This window comes from Lycium ferocissimum, chromosome 4, assembly GCF_029784015.1.
Source record: "Lycium ferocissimum isolate CSIRO_LF1 chromosome 4, AGI_CSIRO_Lferr_CH_V1, whole genome shotgun sequence".
NCBI lineage: Eukaryota > Viridiplantae > Streptophyta > Magnoliopsida > Solanales > Solanaceae > Lycium > Lycium ferocissimum.
The window spans coordinates 45,962,796-45,985,989 of NC_081345.1; the positions used below are offsets into that span (position 1 = coordinate 45,962,796).

The 23,194-nt window shown below is 33.6% G+C and overlaps 2 protein-coding genes and 3 non-coding genes across 5 annotated transcripts; all 5 read right to left on the reverse strand.

Moving 5' to 3' along the window:
- Positions 1-1,709: 1,709 nt before the first annotated feature.
- Positions 1,710-11,522, reverse strand: LOC132053300 (uncharacterized). The gene is made up of 21 exons (XM_059445263.1): positions 10,838-11,522; positions 9,411-9,613; positions 9,274-9,330; positions 9,052-9,186; positions 8,382-8,500; positions 7,989-8,294; positions 7,796-7,883; positions 7,600-7,705; positions 7,398-7,511; positions 6,420-6,583; positions 6,184-6,298; positions 5,607-5,831; positions 5,322-5,512; positions 4,666-4,833; positions 4,478-4,583; positions 4,248-4,385; positions 3,791-3,952; positions 3,501-3,701; positions 3,036-3,230; positions 2,860-2,931; positions 1,710-2,164 (listed from the first exon to the last, which is right to left on the reverse strand). Exons 1-21 carry the CDS (start codon positions 11,147-11,149, stop codon positions 2,012-2,014), a joined length of 3,330 nt encoding a protein of 1,109 aa, XP_059301246.1. The 5' UTR covers positions 11,150-11,522; the 3' UTR covers positions 1,710-2,011.
- Positions 11,523-18,593: 7,071 nt separating this feature from the next.
- LOC132053301 (uncharacterized) lies at positions 18,594-22,803 on the reverse strand. Its single transcript, XM_059445264.1, has 5 exons — positions 22,533-22,803; positions 20,941-21,326; positions 19,362-19,466; positions 19,194-19,265; positions 18,594-18,923 (listed from the first exon to the last, which is right to left on the reverse strand). The coding sequence occupies exons 1-5, from the start codon at positions 22,648-22,650 to the stop codon at positions 18,852-18,854; spliced, it is 753 nt and encodes a 250-aa protein (XP_059301247.1). The 5' UTR covers positions 22,651-22,803; the 3' UTR covers positions 18,594-18,851.
- Positions 19,851-19,936, reverse strand: LOC132055060 (small nucleolar RNA snoR128). Its single transcript, XR_009414523.1, has one exon. It is a non-coding gene; the product is annotated as a small nucleolar RNA snoR128 (small nucleolar RNA).
- On the reverse strand, positions 19,987-20,072 carry LOC132055059 (small nucleolar RNA snoR128). Its single transcript, XR_009414522.1, has one exon. It is a non-coding gene; the product is annotated as a small nucleolar RNA snoR128 (small nucleolar RNA).
- LOC132055061 (small nucleolar RNA snoR128) lies at positions 20,425-20,510 on the reverse strand. The gene has a single exon (XR_009414524.1). It is a non-coding gene; the product is annotated as a small nucleolar RNA snoR128 (small nucleolar RNA).
- Positions 22,804-23,194: the final 391 nt, after the last annotated feature.

Genomic DNA, 23,194 nt, shown 5'->3' on the forward strand with positions numbered 1-23,194 from the left:
AATTCAAGGGTCAACTTCTCGGGTTCCATTTGCATAGGGCACAACAGAGGATGCGATCTCTGGCTAATAAGGGAAGAAGTGACAAACAATTACAAATAGGTGATTGGGCTTACCTAAAAATACAACCCTACAGGCAATCAACCTTATCCAACCAACCCTTCACCAATCTATCAGCCAAGTTCTATGGCCCTTATCAAGTTATTCGGAAGGTGGGACCAGTCGCTTACAAACTATTACTCCCCATCGTGGCTATCCATCCAACTTTCCATGTTTCTCAACCGAAAATGTGCTATGAAGTTGTCAATTCACCCACCCTCCTATTATTGATCTTGCTAGTCCTTATTGTGTCGAGCCTCAGAAAATCTTAGAAAGAAGGATGATCAAAAAAGGAAACAAGGCTGTAGCACAACTTCTGATTCAGTGGAAGGACATGCCCTATCTACAGGAGGATTATCGTGGTGAACAAGGTTTCCTTCATTCTTCCTTGAGGACAAGGAAGTTTTTAAGGAGGAGAAATGATGCGGATTGAGGTGGGAGAGAAGAAAGAAGAAGAAATCGATGTTTCAGTAATTGTACCTCAGGCTTGCGAGGTTGGACGTGGCGGTTAAGTTAGTTAAAAGAATAGTTAAGTCGTATGTTCAATTAAGTCCCCTAGGTTTTAATTAAAGAGTTCTTTTATTTTCACACTAAACATAACATTTAGGAAGGGTCCCTATCTAGTCCTTTATCTCTTTCCAGCAAATAGTATTGTACTACCTTATCTCTTAAAGGGAAGCAAATAGTACTGTACTACCTTATCTCTTAAAGGGAAATGGTGAGTCAACTAGGGTTTTAGGGATGCTATATATTGTAATGTTCCCATTTGTAATTGCTATCATCTATGAAAATATACCCTAGCCGTAGTTAGCTAATTAGTTGTAGCTTTCCTTTTAGTTTTTCCTCTGTTTTGTATTTACTTCATTCAGTCTGCATCACAAATCTACTAAGTATTACTTTTGACTGGTACGAAGTCATGCTCTTATTCCATGTTCGACCCTGAGAATGAAGAGTTTTTCAGCAGAGAGCGTGTTATCCCGTTAGTAGACCTCCTCGACACAAATCAATACTAGTTGTGCAAATGTACTTAGAATACCAGATCATTAAACTAGATTTTTTTTTTATTTTTTTTAATAGATTAACCATGTTGTGTTTGCATGTTCGAGCATTTAATGGAAGAGTAATCAACAATCCTAAAATCTTGGGTGGACAATGGGTTCACCTTGTTTATCCATCCATCTGGAGAGAGAAAAAAAGATCAAATAACCTACTAATATTAAACACGTAACCAACAAAGGTTGTAGTGTAGCCAGAATTCTTGAATTTGAGCCATATTATAAAACCATCTTTATTAGGAGCGCTTTACCACCAATGTAAAAATTTCAAATTCGAATTAGTCAAACCCTAATACGAGTACCGGACATCGGTAAAGAAACCAAAATAGAGATCGAACACGTACCCCGCCCAAAACATTCATTCAATCGCCAAATACATTTGTGCAACACAACTATTTCACAAGATACCAATAACCTCAGATAACTCGCACCCACCAAAACTTACGCATATTGAAAAAAATCACTTGGGAAATTTTTGAAATAGCTACACAAAAGTTTATAAGCAATGAATAAATTGGCAGTTACTTACCTTTTGCAAAGTAAAGGCAAATTAGAATATGATTGCTTGGATCTAAATATAATGTTTATGTATATATTGCTATAAATTGTTCTCAAAGACTTTTCAAGAGAACTATTTAATCATAAATTCAGAAATATACAAGAGTACTACAAGCTCAGTAAACTACTACTAGTAGTACAAATTTCTAAATGAATAAAAAATGATCAGTTGCTCAACAGCAGCCATTAAGAAGAACCAAAAGATAGTACCTAACAAAATTGGACAGAACCCTCTCTTCATCTCTATGCTTCTTAAGAAATTAGAAGTATTTGGTATATGCTATGTACAAGTTGTTAATACACTAATAGAAGTAGTTGTTGTCGTTGTCATTCACAGCGTCTTTACAAAGCATGGATCGAACATCTGCAATTGATCTAGGCGGTTCCAAGTCTTTCTCTTGAAGTACATTGCCTAGATATTTTTGCATTCCCGATGCAAATATGTCGTCTAATATCTGCAAGTTGAAAACAAAACCATCAAGGGAAATGTAAAGGGTATACAAATAAATTAAGCTGATCACCTCTTCTTTTATCTTTGTTTTTTTTTTCTTTTTTTTTTTTTTCCCCCACAGGAATTGATAGAACCTTTATTCTCTGTAGAAAAGTTGGATAAAGTAGCAAAAACAATTTACAACAGGAGGGAGAGGTGTGAACTCTAAAGCATGAACATTCCCCCTTCTATATCAGGACACAAAAGGGAAATGTCAAATACATCATAAAATTTGGTTGAGGTATGAAGAAAACCACAAAGGGTATGAAGAAAACCACAAAGGTAAAAACTCCGAGCTGGCATCACCGAGGTAGAATAGCATAAGAGTCCAAACATGTCAAAACACATCAATTAATGTCCATTATTTACTGGTTAGAAAACTGTATCTATATAAAATTGTACAGATAGGAATCATCTAATTAGCTCCTCTACAGTCATTCATTCACAAATCTGAATTATGATATGAAAGTTATGAACCTATAAAAGACCAGAAGATCACCATCCCCTTAATTTTAATATCACATGAAGATTCTAGATTACGTACAATTTAGTTTTTCCTGGTGGAATAAGTAGCATGCAACTCAAGAGTTTCTAATTACGTGATGATTCTAGAATACAAAACAGACTTTACGAGCGGAAAAGCAGTAGCATCAAACTCACAGATACGGCAACTCGCGATGCTTTGTACCAAGACCTATTGTCTTTCCTCTCTTCCAAAAACTTCAGCACATCCTGAAATTAAACAAGTGTGACTCATTTGAAAAGTGTGAAACAGTAGGAAATATTTATTGGATAAAGCCATTATTAGCTGTTTGACTAGAAAGCTATTTACTAACCTGCCCCATCCGATCCCAGAAGCCTCGGCAAATAATAATGAAAACTTGCGTCTCAAATACCATATGAAGTTGCTCGATTGTATTATCCAGCAGATCCTTCAACGGCTGAATCCTAATTCGTAGATCAGAATCCTGTGTACCTTCCTTAGCATCTTGGATAATTTTCTTCAGTTTAGTGGGACTGTGCAATCTTGTCTGTATACAGAAACAATCATCACAACTCTTGCAAACACCGATAAATTTGGACCACTTGCTGAAATATTTACGGGCGCTAGCCAAAATATACAAAACATATACACTGATTATGTATATTATATGTATATTTATGTAATACAATATGTATATTATGTATATATACTTAATATAGAAAACCTATACATTTGCAGGCTATTATTTTTTTGAGCGGTCCAGAAATGTAATTATCCCAAACTGTGAAACTGTAATGCGTTCTGATAGAATACCTACATTTTCCACCAGTTTATCCATGATTGCTTGCATATAACCTCTGAATTTGGTTCGCAACATGACTGTAATTTCACTGATTCGCTCTCCTGGAGTGACCTGTCCACCATCTGGCAGGCAAGAACCCCATGACTTGAATTGCAGTTCTATCTGCGGCCGTAGAACGTCCAGCATTCTCTTCATGGAATTCAAAAGAATTCCCAGCTGAAAAATAACTCAAACAGTTGTTTTCTTGGAAGTAAAAAACAGAAAAATGGATTTGTACATTATTGCAGAAAAACCATGGAGCTCACCTCTTTGCAGACTGCAAATGGACATACTGTGCCTTTGGTAATTTTCTGGACATACTTGAGACCTAATTTAATAGGCATTATATTCTCCTTTAATGGAGATAAAACATCTGCATACTTCTTGTCCAGAGTTTCAATAACTGCCTTTTCTACATCTGCAATAGCCTTTTGAAAAGATGTTGAAAGTGTAAGTGTCATTAGTCAGTAAAAAGCCATCAAACATACGAGAAACTAATTGAACTTTTGTGAGTAACAAGTGACAATACACATATCTAATCTTGTGTTTTTAGACATTACACATATCTAACAAGAGAAACCACAGCACAAAGGGAAGGGAAAAGACAAGATCACGAACTTTTCCCCCCTCCAAAAAGTAGTTATCGTTGTCAACTTAAAAAAACAAGTCAAGTGCACAAAGGAATTGAAGATGAAGAATTTGAAGAGCAAAGTTTGTACATACAGTTTCCAACGAGAAAAGGTATTCAGGCCAGCGTCTTATGACAGCATCATATTCAGCTAATGTCTCCTTTAGTCGGTCATAGATATCATCAATAAAAGGAGTTGTTGAATGCTGTGTATCTACACACGGCCACTTTATCTGCAGATAATACAAATAGAGTCAAATACAGAATTCTAAAAAGAAGTTCAGAACAAACACATCTGCATACAACAATGTGAGGATTGACATGCCTTGTCAGGTTTACAGAATTCGAGCAAAGCAAGACGCTTCTCCTTGATCCACAGGGTAATATACGGATGAAACAACTCTTTTGCATCAACTCCGCCTTTGACAGGACTGAGAAAGAATTTTCACTTCTGTCAAAATCATACACACAGTACCAGCAGTTTAAACTGAACTAACGAACATGAATTATTACCTGATGCTCCAGGCACTAAAATCCTTCTGAAGATCAGCTGTTGCGACAATGAGTTCTGCTACAGGAGATGAGGGACCAGTGGGAGGACATGCAACAAGAAATGCACGCAATCTGCTACATAGCTCCGTGGAGTATATGGATGACGAATGATTTGGGAGGTCCAGGAAACTACACAAGATTAACCCAGAAATAGCTATGAGTAATGGCATTCCATTTAGTAATTGCCTAATAACATATCTACATGCTATCAGAAGTATCTTTCCCTGTCTTTCTTTAATGTCTTCCTAAATAAATCTCTACTAACAAGACTAGGTCAACTTTTATCCATAAGAACAAAAAAACAGATCATAAAGAAGGTGAGTGGCAATAATTTTTTATTTCCTCACACGGACCACAAACAACAAAGTGTCTAATTTCCTAAGCAGGCTGCCAAGCTCCAAAAAATATATGGAATGAAATAGTTCACACCTTTCATTACAAATTTATCATGCTTTGAATAAAGGCATTGAGCATGCAATATTAGAGTGGAGCAGTTGGCGAGTTTGTGATAATTGATGCAAAAAATCATAATCAAAAGATATGCACATTCAACCCTGATTAAAACCAATAAAAGTATTAAATAGACTGACTCCAGGAGAGGGGGGGGGGTAGGGTACCTCGGAAGTATATTTTGATTATTGATCTTTATGTCGGTACGAACTTCATTTCTGATATTCAAACAAAGTGATACCATCTTCTGGTAAGCTGTGGACCGAGCCATAGGATCCATTAATACGTTATCATTGTTGTTGGAGACAAATTCATCTGTTTCTGCCAAGTGCCTTCTTGATCTTTTCTTCACAGCAGTCTACATATAAAAAATGTGCAGAAGTGTGAAGGTTTCACATCTTCCATTCCTTTTAATAAGATAAAATAAGTTTGAAGATAGTTTTTTCCCAAACCTGGAAATATCTGCATAATTTCAACTGGGCCTCTGGAGAAAGTATATCGTTAAGAAGACTATACAGCTTCAAAGCAGGAGAGAGTGCAGGAGCTGCAACTCTAGTAGCAGGTTTGAACATATTCTCTATCCCTGATGGTAATGATTCATCTAAGGACTTGTAGTTCTCGAAAACTAGAGCAATGATCTGCTCGATCTTCTCAGAAACTTCTCCTAAAATACGATTCTGGTTCATGATGAAAAAAAGGATTGCAGTGAATATAAGCACGTTCTGTAGTCCCGGAGACACTGAGAAGTAACAAGATAATACTAGATTCTGGACCACAAACTTGCGTGTGCATAACATGTTAAAAATACTCTGGAAAGAAATAAATGTTAAAGAAACTGAAAGAAATGTGAATTTGGAAAAAAAAAAACTAAAATATAGGACATAAGTCATAGAAAGTGGAGTTGATTAAGCATTCTATACATATGACAATTAAGTAAAGGAAAGAAAGCAAATCTCCCAGAAAAAAGTTCAAACCAAAAGAATTACTCATTAAGACAAAAAAAAAGAAGTTCAAACCAAATCCTCTTACCTCTTGATGACTTAGGCTATTCTTAGGTTTAGAGACCACAGGTAGCAGCAAATCATATACCAAGTTCAGACAGTCCGCTGTAGGCGTCGCAACATCCATGACATAAGTAAGATATCTAAACACACAAATTGAATTTTTTTAGCAGAACCCCCAAATTTTTTTCATTTAGCAAATATCTGAGTGATGCTGAGTAACAAAAAAAAAAAAAAAAAAAAAACCAAAATAGTCTACTCTACCTTAGTTTTGTGTATGCATCTGAGACTCCATAGTATGATGCAAATTCAGTTACTAACCACCTCCAAGCACCATGGAGCAACAAATTTCTCTGCTGAAACTGTTGAACTTTCATCGCTGCTTCCAAAACAGAATCATATGCAACGGTTTCTGCGACAGGACCACACTGGCACAAGAATAGGCAACAAATCAACTTCAGAAACCTAACTTCTGGTCATCTATCATACCACATAATTGTGAACATACAGAGAAAAATTGAATAAATAAATATATTCCATGTTTAGCTTATGGCACAATATATCTAGAACAGATATAGCAATGTCATTTTTATGAAATGAATAGCCTGTTTGGCCAAAAAAGTACTTTTGGTGAGAAGCAGTTCGTGTTTGGCTAATCAATTTGAAAAGCACTTTCGAGCAGCTGTTAGTGTTTGGCCAAAGCTTTTGAAGTAGTTCTAAGTGTATTTTCTCAAAAGGGTACTTTTGGGGAGAAGAGACTTTTTCAGCTTCTCAAAAACAGCTTCTGCTTACTGCACTTTTTCTTCTCCTAAAAGATTGGCCAAACACAAGCACTTTTCAAAAAAAAAAAAAAAAAAAAAAAAACGCGTTTGGCCTTGGAGAAGCCTGGCCAAACAGTGGAAAGATGTCTCTCTAACGACAATATTCTTCAGGGGATGATCTAATTAATAAAATGTTCAATTATTTGGACTACTTACAGGGAGAACATAACAGCAAACATTTTCTTCAAACTAACTCCTAATAACAACAATTTGACATTCACCAATAACATGTGCATAAAAACCACACATACGGTTATATATAAGCATGAGTAGTATAAAAGTATTCAAACAAAGCAACTTAGAGATGCATACAGTATGAATCAAGATATCCTTGAGAGAAAGCTACGATACTTTAGCTTTTTCAAGTGAAAGTTTGTGTGTGTTAATTCAGAAAATAAGGTTCTTGCAGGAGTTTTGATACCTTAGTGTTGCTACTTTCATCAAGACTAGTAGAATAAGTTATGTGTAGCTGTACTCTTCCAACAAGTTCATGCTCTGGTTCATGATATATGGACCACCAACGGAGTTTGTCTCCCTGCATTTTCGCAATCAAAAATAAGTTTTCCTCCATATAAGTTAAACCTCAATAACAAAATTACATATGAGATCCACAGAAAGTATACCGGATCATCAGCAATATCAGCAACCTGAGCTACCGCACGGCCACAATAGTTTCCCTTTGAGTCATGTACTTCAACAATTAAGTCATCCCCCAGACCCTCTGGTAAGCTGCATTGTATTATCGGTAATATAACCATCAATTTCGAGAAGATGAAAAATATGAAATAACTAAAAATTTGAGCAAACAATTCCACGTACAATAGATGTGTTTCAGCGGATCCAGCTAGCATTTTCACTGTATCCCCTTCAGGTAAACTTTTCAACCTCAACGAACAAAAGTATGTCTCTGCATCAAGACGAAAAATCGTTACCGAGGACAATTGAATAGAAGAAAAGGGAAGCAAATGTGCTAATAAACATTACTCCAAGAACTCAGCTAAGAATTGCATACCTGGAACTACATCATACGATGCTGAACTGCTTCGTAAATTAGTTACACCAAGTTTCAAAATCCCAGAAATATCTTTAACATAACGAGTACCGGCATGAAGGTATGCCAAGCTTTGATGTGATAAAGAACCATTTGGAGGTACCCTTGGAGTGATACGTACTTTTCGTATGGCTCCCCATTCAGAACTGACAGTTGATTTCACATTGGACAACTGAGCACGTATGGCCTCCAGTTTCACTTTTGGTGGTTTCAGAGTGGAAAAACTGCAGCCTGTGGGTGGGTCCAATGCCATTTTCACTTTACGCACTACAAGAAAGTCATACAGTTCAGTTTGACAAGCGATTTGTCTGTGAGAAGTCATCAAAACTTTAAAATGAAACAACTAAAGTGCACCTTGTACTTTCAGCTTGCTAAAAGTTTTCTTCGGCTTCATCGAGGCTCCCTCACCGACAAGTTCCAAGGACTTTTTCCTCAAGAGTTCTTCCTCCGATTGTAACAGCACTTGCCTTGCGCTGAAATATTTGTAACATAAGAGGTTGAGAATTACATATAAATAAAATGCACAGGATGAACTGACATGATATTACAATATGCAAAAATATTACAAAGCAAAATCGTACACCACATAGACTCAGTATGAGCACCAGCGACAAAATCATTATTAAAATAAAAGCCCAATTCAAACTTTCTGTTATAAGTTGAGAACAAATTGGTATCAGATAAGTCTCAGCTTATTCCCCAATACGCAGGTTTTGAAGTTTGAGGGAATTGGATCAAAAATAAGTTCGAAGGATATTTTTAGCCATTTTTTCAAAGTAGAGGGGTATTTTTGACCCAAAATAAGTTCGGAGGATATTTTTAGCCATTTTTTCAAAGTAGAGGGATATTTTTGCCTCCTAAAATAATCAGTCTATGAATACCAATTTTTCGTAATCCAACAGACAATTCCTGCAATTTCTGGCAGCATACTACTGTTTTCTTTAAAAGAGAGTATTTTTCCACCGAGTAGAACGTACAGAACATGGAAAAAGAAATAGAGCGCAAGTAGTGGAACAAAACGCACCCAAAAGCATCTCGTAATGAGGCACATTCGTTTTCCAAGAAAGCTGGAGCCTCGTGGCAACCCTTTGCCCATGAATGAAGACATAGTCGAACACATGCCTCATAAGCAACGAAACCTTGCCAACTACCTCGTCCACTGTATCCAACTCAAATTACAAAAGAAGATGATGAATAAATCAAGTACTATAATCTTACCAATTTAGACCACTGCTGAGTGAAATACCTTGCATGATATGTTGGAAAGAGGGCAGATGAAGAATTAGAAGGTACATCACTGGCCCTGAAAATGATAACTAGGTTGTCACTTATGTCTTCAAATTCCTTGAGGATTATTCAATAAGAAAATGTTATGATGCATACCTTCCAGACAGATCAGACTGTCCGTCTTTTGCAGAACCTGTGGTTGCAGTTTTATATGCTTTAGCTTCATCCATTGCTACAGAACAACCTGATATGTCATCTGACAAAAAAGTTTTACACTGCTTAGCAACTTGATCGCGGTCTTGTAATGAATCACCTAACGGGGGTGCACTCGGAATCCCACCATTGGACAACTTCAGGCTCTGCTTCATAACAGAACATAATCAGTAAAGAAAATAAGAATAACATCACTACCAAAATAACAGGAATTAGTGACAGACAAATTCCGTAGCTAAACAGCAAAATCCGTCTCTAATCCTATTTAGCGCCGGATTATCATAAAATTTTGTTAGCTAAGATTAGCGACAAAGTTCGTAGCTAATTTCAGTTTCTTTTGTAGTGCATCTTCGCATATGAAAGATGACTAGAAAAAGAACAGAGTGCTCGATCCTCGTTATAATAGTTATGCAGAGACGTAGTTGTGGAGACACAGATGATCAGATTTTATACTCAAACAACAATCTAATAAGGAATCTCAATCCCTTAACTATCAGCAGTCAGCACAAACTACTTAGCCTCAAGAAGGATGGACAGAAGCTCTGGTTTTTAATCAATGACACCTCTTAGATGCTCACATAGCTGCTGCATCTACACCCACTTTTTGTTTTCATCTAGACCCTCAGGTTTCCAACAATTACTGATATTCCTGATTCACTACAAGTACCTCATTCAGTATGGACAACTGTTTTTAAGGCTTGAACTTCCAGTCCACCTTCTCACAAATGGTTTTAAAGGCTTAAACCTTCAGTCCACATTCTTGGGCAACTTATGCCAAAAAGAAACCCAAGATACTTGGTATCATAAAGGTAGTGGCAATTAGCAGCTTACTCATGAAGGAAAATAAGTTCAGAAAAAAGAATGGGATTCCTCTACACATTCACATAACAATCTTAGCTAGATGTAAGAGACTATAACTGTTGTTTTTCATGTGAAGCAGAAGCATAAACAGGCCAAACATAAATTTTGCCTCAAAATAGGAAATTCATAAATCTCAAGTCTTATTCATTCACAGCAATATCAGTTTGAGCATTAAAGTAATCTCCTAGAAGATTTCACAGTGCTTCAGTTCTTTATATTCATTCAACAATATCAGTTTGAGCATTAAAGTAATCTCCTAGAAGATTTCACAGTGCTTCACTTTATACTTCCCAGTATCCTTTAGCTTAAACACTGTGTTTGTATTAGGAAAATTATTTAATATGTATAAATAATCTATCCAGAACTCATTAAACAAAAAAGATTGTGGTTCAAAACCCATTAACTAAAATTTCTTGCTCCACCACCGACTCAACAAGTAGTTTACCATCTCGAGCTTCTACTCATTAGTCCTACATTGTTTACCAAGAGGCAAAACTGTAACTCCTAACCTGCCTAGATGACCTCCCATTCGGCTCCCAGGATGAGGCGCTCTTATTACTGAACGAAAATGGCACCGAATCTGTAGTTTTAGAACTTGCAATAGAATTTGATGAACTCTCAACTGCATAAACCTCATCATCCGAATCAAAACCGGTATCCATATCAGAACCCCACCCATTATCATTGCCACCACTACTTCTCACAGGTATAGTTCTTGAACCAGAAATAACACCAGATGGCAAATGCCCAGCTTGAAACTTAGAACCACATAGTATTCCAAAGCCTAATCCATCGTTTTTTTGCATCCTCTGAGTATACATTGTATTCACACTCTCTCCTACCTAATTCAAATCAAAGGGTACTCAATTTAACACAAAAAACTCAAAAACAACAAGCACAAAACAAAGAAAAACACAATCTTTATTCTATCCCCACAAACAAAACACAATCTTTTTTCTATCCTCACAAACAAAATACAATCTTTTTTCTATCCTCACAAACAAAACACAATTTTATTTTATTTTTTTCTATTCTCACAAACAAAGAGACAATCATAACATATGACATTAATCAAATCAAGCAAATCCAAATAAGGGGTTACTGTTAACATTATAATTAGGGATTTTCCATTAACATAACCACACATAAATACATAAACAATGTGAGAAAATAAAATGGGGTTTGCAGAAATAATCAATATAAGTATATAGAACTTACAATGAGCAAAGAAAGACCAGTTCTTTAATGAGAAAGATGAGCAAATCACAGTGTAAACAAAGAATTAAGAAAGGAAAACCCAATTTTCCAATCTTTCCTAAGAAAAACAAGATTTTTGTGTACACATAAAGTTCACTTGCCATAAATACACAGCAAGTGGAAAATAGAGCAAAGCAAAAAAAAGAATTATAAAAGAGGGCATAGAAAAGGACAGGAAAAATAAGTAAAATAAACAAAAGCTTGGAACTTTTCACTTTATGTGCATGTATATACACAGTCATAGACAGATTGTAATGCACTTGTAGTGTAAAAGTGACAGCAAGTTAGAAGAAAAACCTTTTCTCACTCTAAGCATAAACCATAATTGTGTTTCTTTTTTTTTTTCCCACTTCAACAAATAAATAAAAAGTTGGAATGAGAAAATGGAAATAAAAAGAGTTTAAAGTATACACATTAACCTATAGAAATATTTAAACAATTGAGTCATTTAAGAAAAATTATAAACTATTTTATTTACAATACATTATTATTCCTTCCGTTCAATTTAAGTGGTAGTTTTCGCTTATTGAGTGTTAATTTGATTAAATTTTGAAGTTAAATTGAATTAGATTAACTTAATATTTTAAGAATAAAATTTATATATTTGAAAACTACATGAAATGTATTATGAGTTGTAACTTTTTTCATGTCAATTTGGCGAAAAAAAACATCTTAAAAAGTTGGTCAAATTTCATACCGTTTGATTTCTGAGAAGCAAAAAGTATCACATAAGTTATAACGGAGGGAGTAGTACTTACAATAAATGGTAAGTAATATATTATACTAAAATAGGTTAAATTATGTTAATACAATTTTTAAATAATAATGTATTTCACAAGTAGTCCAGTCTAAGTCAATCTTTTGTCCCCTTTTTCTTTTCACTTTAGATTCCTTTTTTTAGTCTTTTCTAATAATTTTATTTACAAAGAAAAACAAAAAGCAGAGATTGACGCCGAAAAGAAAAATAAATAAAAAATGAAAAAAAGAGATTGACGGAGACTTGAGAAAAGTAACGTGAGTGTGACGTGGCAAGGGCATGTTTGTCTTGTAATAACGACTGGTCGTTTAGTGGCGCGTTTTTTGCCGCGGGAGGAGCGGTGTTAGCTACACTTGAGTGCACAAAGTTTGTATGTTTGGTGCTAATTATTTTTTACAAAACAATAAAATAATAATAATAAAAAATTTACGCCAGGTTTATGTCAAATCAATAAAAGAAAATTATGGCTAAGTATAGATATTTAGCGACAAAGAGGGCCATAGAATGCAAAGTGAAGTTGAACGGGTAAATTGACATATGGTCAAGAAATTATGTTTTTGTTTTAAGCAAAGCATATGACTATATTTTCTAACAGAAACTAGACGTCACCTGAGCGCACAAAGTTTGTTGTATATGTAATTCTTTTTATATATATATATATATATATATATATATATATATATATATATATATATATATATAAAAAATTTACTAAAATTTTATTATTTATGTCAAATCAATAATAAAGAAAATTATCTCTTTGAAATAAATATAGATATTTAGCGACAAAGTAAAATACTTATTATTTTTTAATTTTGATTTGCAAATTATTAAATTAAGTTTACATGTTTGGGAAACAAAATAAAAATTGACATATGGTCAAGAAATTATGTTTTTGTTTTAAGCAAAGCATATAATTATATTTTCTAACAGAAAAAACATAAAAGTTACACCTTACACACAAAAATCACTACTAATAAAAAATTCAACTTTCGATGCATAATTTTTTTCTTTTACTTTTTATTGTTTTTAAAAATAATAGTGAAAAGTCATAGGTGAGTACATTATTGTTTGTATTATTTTTATGCGCATATATATATATATATATATAGGACATTAAAAAAATTATCTAAAACTTTATTATATTAAATCTTAAACATTCTTATTGTTTGAAACCTCTTTTATTAATATAGGGTCCACTTTTTTCCCCGTGAGTTTGGAGAAATTATCTTATCAAACATTAATATAAATGAAAACTTATAATTTATTATAATTAGTGTTTTTAAATACAAAATTTGCCCTTTTTTTTCTTGACATTGTTTGTTTTTTAATATGGGATTGACTTTTTTTTTTATTGTGATTTGTTAATATGGGAAAAAAATTTTTTTGCCCGTGAGTTTGGAGATGGTGGGTTGCATTTTTTTACCTATTTTTTTTTTTTAATATTGGTTGGTTTGTGTTTAATAGTTTAAGAAAGTATTATATTAGTGACTTTTAAATTTGACATTGTTTATTTTTTAATATTGGTTGATTTGTGTTTAATATGGAACCCAATTTTTTTTTTTAATATTAGTTGATTTGTGTTTAATAATATGTGGGCCCAAAATTTTTTTTTTAAATCATTCTAAAGGATAGAAAAATCATAAAATTGTTTGATGGATAATTATTTTCTTTTACTTTTTCTAGTTTTTTAAAAATAATAGTGAAAAGTCATAGGTGAGTACATTGCGAGTAGCCATAGTTGAGTACATTAAAAAATTATACCGTATATATATTAAATCTTAAATATTCTTAGTGAAATTTCTAACGTACGGGAGTTTAAGAAAGTAGATAAAATTAAATTTGTGGTGAAATTATCTTATCAAACATAAAATGAAAAGTTTAAAGTAAGAATACTTTAAATATAAAAGATGACCTTTTCTCAACTGACTAAATAATAGTGTGTGACACGTAAAAATGAGATAGTGAAGTAATTAGTTATAGTTAAATAATAAATAATATAGAGAATAATGTCATATTACTAGTTTGGTACAGACATTAGTGCAATTCTTTTTCTTTATATTTTCTACTTTCAAGTCGACAAAAAGGAGTGAGAGAACGTATGACTGGACAGAAGATTAGAGTATTCGGTGCTTTATCTTATTGACTAAGAAAGGATTCACAAAAAGGAATAAAATTATTAAAATGTTATGTGATTGGAAAGATCTAAATTTTGATTCCTTTTGAGTACTAAAGTAGTCTTTAAGGACTAATGTTTTTTATTACTTTACTGGCATCCCTTTAACTTCTTAGAGATAGGATAATCACCCCACAAGAAGTTAACATTTCCTTTGCATGCCTACTAGAAAAAGAGTAATTAAATACACAATGTAGGATCGCACGGTGTACAACACATAGCGGAAGATAGACAGATCTAATCGTGTTTAAAATTTATTTACATCTCAATGAATATATTTCAAGATAAACCTAGTAACGAGAGTCGTAATTTAAAATTTCTTCGATTACGAAGACTTTATGCAAATCAACACCGAGACCGATCTTTGCTATCAACTCTTTGATCAACAAGATTTGCGAAAAAATTGAATTTAGAATACAATAAACGGCACAAAAAAATAATTTTCTTGTGAATGATTTTTCTCTCTTGGTTTGGTGTAGTATTCCCTCACTTTAAATAAAGTGTGTCTCATTTTTCGTCACCTCTTATATAGCATCACTTATGCACCTTTTTTCCTATTTGGTTAAGGTTTATTTACCAAAATTAACTTTATGGAATTTTCTATGGAAAATCTCGAATCCAAAATCACAAAAAATATGTTCAAATCATCATATGTGAGATTGGATCTAGGTCTTATCAGCTATATCCCTAACACACAAGGATGTCAAAAACATTTTTTGGATGAAGCTTTTAGTATTTGTTGCATTTCTAGAGCGAGTTTAATTAGCTAACTTGCAAGAATAAATGGCTGACTATAATCTACTTGTCGTAGAAGATATTTCGCTGAAGAAAATCTCGCTATTGTATCATTTTTTTCATTGTATTTGCTAGAAAGAGTGATAATTATAATTTATTACTTTTATACGAATTATAGATTGATCCAAAGAATGAGAGATGAAATTTTTAAGTTTGCAATTCCCTAAGTCGTATATTCTTCCAGTCCAATATATACGTGACATACAATTATTTACATTCAGATGCATAAAAGTTCAAAATATTAAGTGTTTTGATTTTTGAAGAAATCAATAGTCCAAATTAGTACTGGTATAATGCCAGTCCAAATTAATATAGGTTCTGTATTCAATGCAATAAACAAGTCAAATGAACATTAAGTGCAAAGAATTGAGCTAATAAATGCTTACCTTATTAATGAAGTTATTTACATAGTCACCTTTAGTTGGGAATTTAATGAGTCAGTTGAGAACTTATTAAGCGTTGATGACAATTGTTTATTTAGTTAAAACTGCTGATAGAGTGCAATAAAAAAATGATGCACTATACTATCGGAAAAGCCCTGTTTTCGCGTTAGATTTTGTACTCTTATATCTTTGAAGCACGGAATAATCGATAATTGTTCTTTATATTACTTTTGAATGCAGAGGCGGAGCCAAAATTTGACGTTTGTGGGTTCAAAATTTTAGTTTTTTAAAGTTATTGGGCTCTTAATTAATAATTTGTATATGTTCAATAGATTTTTTAATACAAATATAAGGTTTGGACTAAAGCTACTGGGTTCGGCCGAACCAGCTGCCGATGAGCTAGCTCCACCCCTGCCGGAATGGGAGCCTTGGAATCGCGGTAAAGTTATTTCCGTATAACATATATACAGTGGCGGAACTAGACTTTCAACTAAAGAGGTTCTAAACTTTCAACTAAAGAAGTTCAAAATATAAAGAAGTAAACATACGATGAAGTTAAAGGGTTCAACATCTACGATATATACTATAAAATAATTTTAACCTTATATATATTAGTCAATATGATGTTTGCAGCAAGCAAAAGGAGTGACATTTGTGTTGAGAAGTTAGGAGTTGTTATCTTTACTGTTTGGTCCCTAATTTGGATTAATTTTCATTAAGTCCTTTCAGAAACCTCTGTAAATCGTAGCTATGGGATATCTAGAATGGAAAGTATCATCTTTTACTCTCTATCTCTCTCTTCCTTCTTTCTCTAATTTCTATCATTTATATATATATATATATATATATATATATATATATGTGTGTGTGTGTGTGTGTGTGTGTGTGAGGCTCGAATCTCCTTTGTGGCAATGTAGCTCTGTCCATGCATATCGATCACTGATTCGAGCCGTGAAATCAACCAGTGATATTTGCATCATGATAGACTGCCTATATTACGATCTCTTGAGATGTGCCTTTTACCGAACCCTGAATGCAGATGTTTCGTGCACCATTTCCTCCTTTTATTTTTTGTTCCTTTTTGGAATTCGGACATCCGTTTTTTGGCTTTCGTGCTTCTTTGCCATTCATGTAACCTAGGCAAAGTGGTACTGCCCCTTCATAGTTAGAGACTTACAGGGTCTATTTGAATAGAAGAGTTTTTTCTCCCTTTTCGTTGATATAAACCTGCTGTATACTCACGTATGAACTTTTACAAATTTCTAAAAAGAAATTATCGATAATTTCACTTAATTTGATCGTTTTTCATATTTGATCCGCATAAAACTAGAAACTTAGGGAATAATATTTCTTTTTGTAGGAAAATTAACAGCATTGTAGTAGGTATTTTTATACCTTTTTGCAACATTTCCAAACTAGAAGAAACATGACAAGTGGAAATCTTGCAGTGGTCAAAATGTGCTGCCTATCCCGACAACTGGACAAGTATAACAATCGTCAAAAGTTATTTTCTACTACAACTATTTCAGAGAGAGAATATCTCAGATCTTGAAAAAATAATAGGAGTAATGAAAAATTTTCTAGAAACAGTATTAGTCCAATTAACCTAAAACATGTACACCAGGTATTTATTTTGAAAATTAATGTTCGTTTTATTTCTGCTTCTTTTTACCCTATTACCATAAGCCTCTTTTTCTTTTTTTAGAAAAGGAATGTCATAGCCTCTTAGCAAAACGGAATCAAGGGAAATTAAGGAAGAATGATTTTTCAATTATAATTTTTGTTTATGTAACGTGTCTAACAATGCATACATAGCTCCAATCTTAACTCAGATCTTATCCAACAGCCCACGCCATGAAAAAGATAGCAATCTCTAGAATTAAATATTTTCAATATCCTGATTGTTAAACCTTAAGATGTTTTTTTCCCTTTCAAAAAGAACTTGTACTTAGATGAAATGTAAGGAGAAAAGCCGGGTTTTTTGTTCCTTTTTGGAATTCGGACATCCGATTGAAAGTGGAGTTTGCTATCCATCCCATTCAAAGCTGAATCATTGAATTTGACTTCTCAAAGTGAAAAACCTTGAACTATCTCAACAACATAAAATATGGCATTGCATTATCAGGATCTATCTGGTACCATTTGCAGCATGACGAGTCCTAGGCTAAAAGGTCTCTAGGGTGTGTCCGTGTAGCTATACTTCTTAGAAACTTAGGTAATAATATTTCTTTTTCTAGGAAAATTAACAGCATTGTAGTAGGTATTTTTATACCTTTTTGCAACACTTCCAAACTAAACGAAACATGACAAGTGGAAATAATGCAGAGGTCAAAATGTGCGGCCTATCCCGACAACTGGACAAGTATATAATAATCGTCAAAAATTATTTTCTACTACTACTATTTCAGAGAGAGAATGTCTCAGATCTTGAAAAAATAATAGGACTAATGAAACAATTTCTGGAAACAGTATTAGTCCAATTAACTTAAAACATGTACACCAGGTACTTTGAAAATTAATGCTCGTTTTATTTCTGCTTCTTTTGACCCTGGTAGGCTGGTACCATAAGCCTCTTTTTCTTTCCTTTTTTTCAGAAAAGGAATATCATAGCCTCCTAGCAAAACGGAATCAAGGGGAATTTTCAATTATCATTTTTGTTTATGTAACATTTCTAACAATGCGTACATAGCTCCACTTTCTATCTTAACTCAGATCTTGTCCAACAGTCCACGCCATGAAAAAGATGGCAATCTCTACAATTAAATATTTTCAATATCCTGATTGTTAAACCTTAAGATGTTTTTTTTCCTTTCAAAAAGAACTGGTGTACTTGGATGAAATGTAAGCAGAAAAGTAGGATTTCTCTGTTCAAGGACTCGAACACGAGACCTCTAATAGAAAGTGGAGTCTGTTATCCATCCCATTTAAAGCTGAACCATTGAATTTGACTTCTCAAAGTGAAAAAACTTGAACTATCTCAACAACAAAAAGGACTTCGTTCTTTTAAAGATAAGAGAATCATATACACTAAAGTTTCTATTATTCACATTAGCATGAAAGACTGCCATTGACTTGCTATGCATAAATCTCTTCTACTAAGATATCGCTCCCTCATGCACAAAACTAAAAGGAACGTTAAGTTCTTTCGAAGTAAATTAATCATCGCTTGAACCTAATACCTCCTGCTTGAGCTCTTCAATCTTAGCAGCTAGCTCATCCCTATTTTTCTGCAGATACAATATCATTTGAAACAGTTAGAACGATAATAGAGATAAAATTTATGGAGATTATTTCTAAGCGATGAATCAGTATTTTCGAAATCCAAATTCAAGGAATCATTCCACTACAGCGTATGGGATAATGAGCTGCATTGACATGTAGGTAAAAACATGTCGATGAGCCAACTGGAATTAAAATTTCAAAAATTCTGATTCATCTTATAGAAAATGTTGTAAATTTGCTTAGGCAGCAACTTGAGCAATAGTAGCAGACATTACCTTGAAAAGCAAATAACGGGTACTAAACCAGAGAGTGTACCCAAGACCCACCACTTCAAGTAATTTAGGAAACTGAAAGTCATACAACACAGAACTGTCAGCAACAAAGAAAACATATTTTAAAAGATAACAGAAAGAAACAATCTTGATAGAGAGGAAAGTACGAACCAAAGGAATAGAATCGATGGCTCCAACAATAGCAGTTGTCAACCAAAGAGCAGTGACAGCAGCACCACCAAATAGGATAATTGAAGAGGAATCTTCAGGATCATACTGGAAAGTAGGAAATCTTTTGTGTCAACAATAGGAAGGAAACCTCAGATGTAGACAAGGCAAGAAAATTTATATTCAACAGTATGAAAAAGCGAAATTATAGCAATGATGGTCATGGTTAGCTTCTTTAAATTTTCCAAGTTGTTACAAGACGAGTATCATATACACATAGCTCGAGGACATCTATCTTTATTACGTTTAGCCCTCCCTAAAGCAAGCACTAGAGAGCCATACACAAACAAAATTTGAGAAAATGAAAAATTCTATCACCAATCCCCCCCAAACTAGAAACTACAAATGCACCAAGTACATTGCATAATGGAGGAAAATCATTTGGATCCAGCTGAAAATGAATACTAGAAAATGAAAGTAATTAAGATGTGACTGCTCAGGTAACCGCATCAACATCATTGTTGATGGTTTCATCAAGTACCAAGACTTTCAACAAGTTTTGAGTCTCATCACAGCAGTCCACTTTTTCATTAAATGAATACTAGCAAAAAAAGTAATTAAGATATGACTGCTCAGGTAACCGCATCAACATCATTGTTGACGGTTTCATCAAGTACCAAGACTTTCAACAAGTTCTGAGTCTCATCACAGCAGTCGACTTTTTCATAACAATAGAAAGACCGATAAACAAAAAAGAAAAATTAAACCGATAAACAAAAAAGGAAAAATTAAGTGTTTTTCCTTGCATATGTAAGAGATTGGATAAGAATTTACAAAATGCAGAATGATCGTGCTGAATTAACTTAGGTATGATCCTGCTGAATTAACTTAGGTGGCTTTGATGTCAAGTGGTTGAGAAGAAAATCAATCAACGAATCAAAAGCGCCTCATTCCAGATAGTTATGTCAGTTATTTGAATCCTGTGTCTCCTTTCCGTCTATTTAAATATTCGAAAATTCCACATTTTAGAATACTGTTTGTTGAAACGAAGAAGCATGATATATGACTGCTCAGGTAACCGCATCAACATCATTGTTGATGGTTTCATCAAGTACCAAGACTTTCAACAAGTTATGAGTCTCATCACAGCAGTCAGACTTCTGACAATAAAAAGAACAACCACCAAGAAAGAGAGACAAATCAGGTATTTTGCTAGCATATGTAAAAAAAAAGAGAAAAGTGGCCTCATTGCTTTGTATTGAGGCGTACTAGTTGTTATTGTATGTTCACTGCAGAATCTGTATTTTATGGGAACTTAATCCTTGTATTTGTGTCCTATTTGTATAAAAAATGCATCTATGTGCTGTTTTAGGAATTAAAAATGTCGAGATTAGTTGGAAACCAATTTGTTTTAAGAATGGCTTATTACTTTGATTTGTTGGACACCTTTGTCCCATTCTTTTGACTTTATTCTGGTAGGTTTAAATCATAATTTTCTCTCCAGGTATTGACAATTTTCAAAGAGCTAAAACACAGCAAATTTGTTCCCATTCTTAGGAAAACTCCAATAAAATGGACATACCTTAATATTTAGCTTGTCAAATAACTTGGACAGTTGTGAATCAAAGTCCAGTTCGGAATCTTCTATTGGTGCTTCAGTTTGAACAGCTGCATCATCTTTCTCTTCAACTTTGGGAGGTTCATATATCAAAGTATCTTTGTCTTTACTAGAATCTTCTATCGGTGCTTCATTCTGAACAGCTCCATCGTCTGTCTTTTCGAACTTAGGAGGTTCATATATCATAGACGTATAATCATCTATCTTATTGTCTTTCCTAGATTCTTCTATTGGCGCTTCCTTCTTAAAAGCTCCGTCATCTTTCTCCTCAACCGTAGGAGGTATATATAACTCATAAGCCTCTGTCTCTGATTTTGATCTAATAGATGAGCTTTTCCAGTAAAACAACCCTGAAGTATAACCGCAAGCATAATATGTCAAACAAACACTCTTCCACCTCCATATTCAGTCAAAGTATATAACAAGTCAAGAAAACCAATACCACAGAACTAAACGCTTGACAAAGTCACTATTAGAGCTCTCAGACAAATTACAAAACATAGCCATATATTACGACAAATCTGAGCAGCTCTTAACAAGAACCAATATATTATTTTATTTTTTATAAGGTAGAAATATTGAATTCTGTCATTAACCCAGAAAACAAAAACACAACTTGAAAACATTTATGAGCCCATTAAATATCGGTATTACATAAAACTAATGAAAACATTAACTACACAATCGTAATCATTTTTGCATTGGTGTCATTCAGTGTGTCAAGTATCATAAATTAGAACTTCAAAAACTTATTTTAGAAATGAAAAAAATCCAATCTTACTCCAAATTTATATAAACTATGTATTTAACTTTAACACTGGTTTTTATAAATTAAGCAAATGGATAAAAATACCGAAGAAAAAAAACCTGAAAACGGGAAATAAAAAGGAAAATGCTGAACATACAGAAACAAAAAAACGAAAAAAAAAAAGATTTTGACCCACAAAGCTAAGAATATAGCACAACATCTTACACCCTATTCTTAGAAATGAAAAAAAAATCCAATCTTACACCCAATTTATATAAACTATGTAACAGTAAATTAGACAGTCCTAATTAGCATTAGAGCACAAAAGCAGCAAAAAAGTATTTAATTTAAACACAATTTAATTTAAAAAGAACAATGGACTTCTAAAAATCAAGAAAATAGGTAAAAATACAGAAGAAACAAAAGGAAAATGCTGAACATACAGAAACAAAAAAAAAAAAAAAACAGATTTTTTACAGACAATACACTCTCTTTGCATGATTGTTTCATAATGTATGTAAAACAATATATATTATCGTATTGTGTTGTGTTGTATCAATACATAATGTTACACATAAGCAATTTGAAGGATAAACCTACAAGAAAAAGGTAAAGCTTGGGTAAAGAATAAAATAAGACTATTAGATAGTAATAAGTATAAACAAAATGAGGAGAAAAAAAAAGAATAAGGTAACGACGCGAGCACACCACACAAATGGGACTTTTAGTAACAACCAAAGCAAACATTATACTATTAAAACTAACAACATAACACAATACAATAGGTGACAACCATCCAAACAAGTACCTGGATTGAAGCGAGATTTAGAGGGTTTCTTGATAAAAAGAGAGGGTCTCCATTGGTTTGAATTGATAAGTTTGTGATTTGGAAGGTTTGAGAAGGCTGTAGGTGTGCACAGCTCCATTGTTATTTTCAGGTACAGCCAAAAACTGAGAGGTTTATATAGAAGAAGAGGAGGAGAAAGGGCTAGGGTTTAAGGTGTGGTGGTGGTGGTTAGTGGGCTCACTGTGTGTGTGTGTAAACAAACCTAGGAATGTCAACCAGGTGGACAGAAATGAGTGAACACAAGAGAGTGGCTAGGTATTCAAATATCTTTAATTCTATTAGTTGAATTGGGCTTTTTTTTGTTGGGCCTTTGGAATAGGATCATCACCAATCTCATTCTTGGGCTTTTTTCTATTTGGGTTTGGTGGAGCAGGAAATTGGGTGATCCACAAAAATGGCATTGGACGTGGGGGTTTGAGACCCCGTTTGCCTCGTGGACAAAACTGAAGAAATTGCGGGATTTTCCTTTCAAATGGGTTTGTTTTAATTTTTGTCCTTCAAAGGAGTTGGTCTTTAATTTTTAACTGTGATTGAACTTATGTTTAGCGGGGCATAAGTTCTTTAATCGCGTGCGTGGGGTATAAGTTGTGAGATATTATAATGCGAAAATATAAATTTTTGTC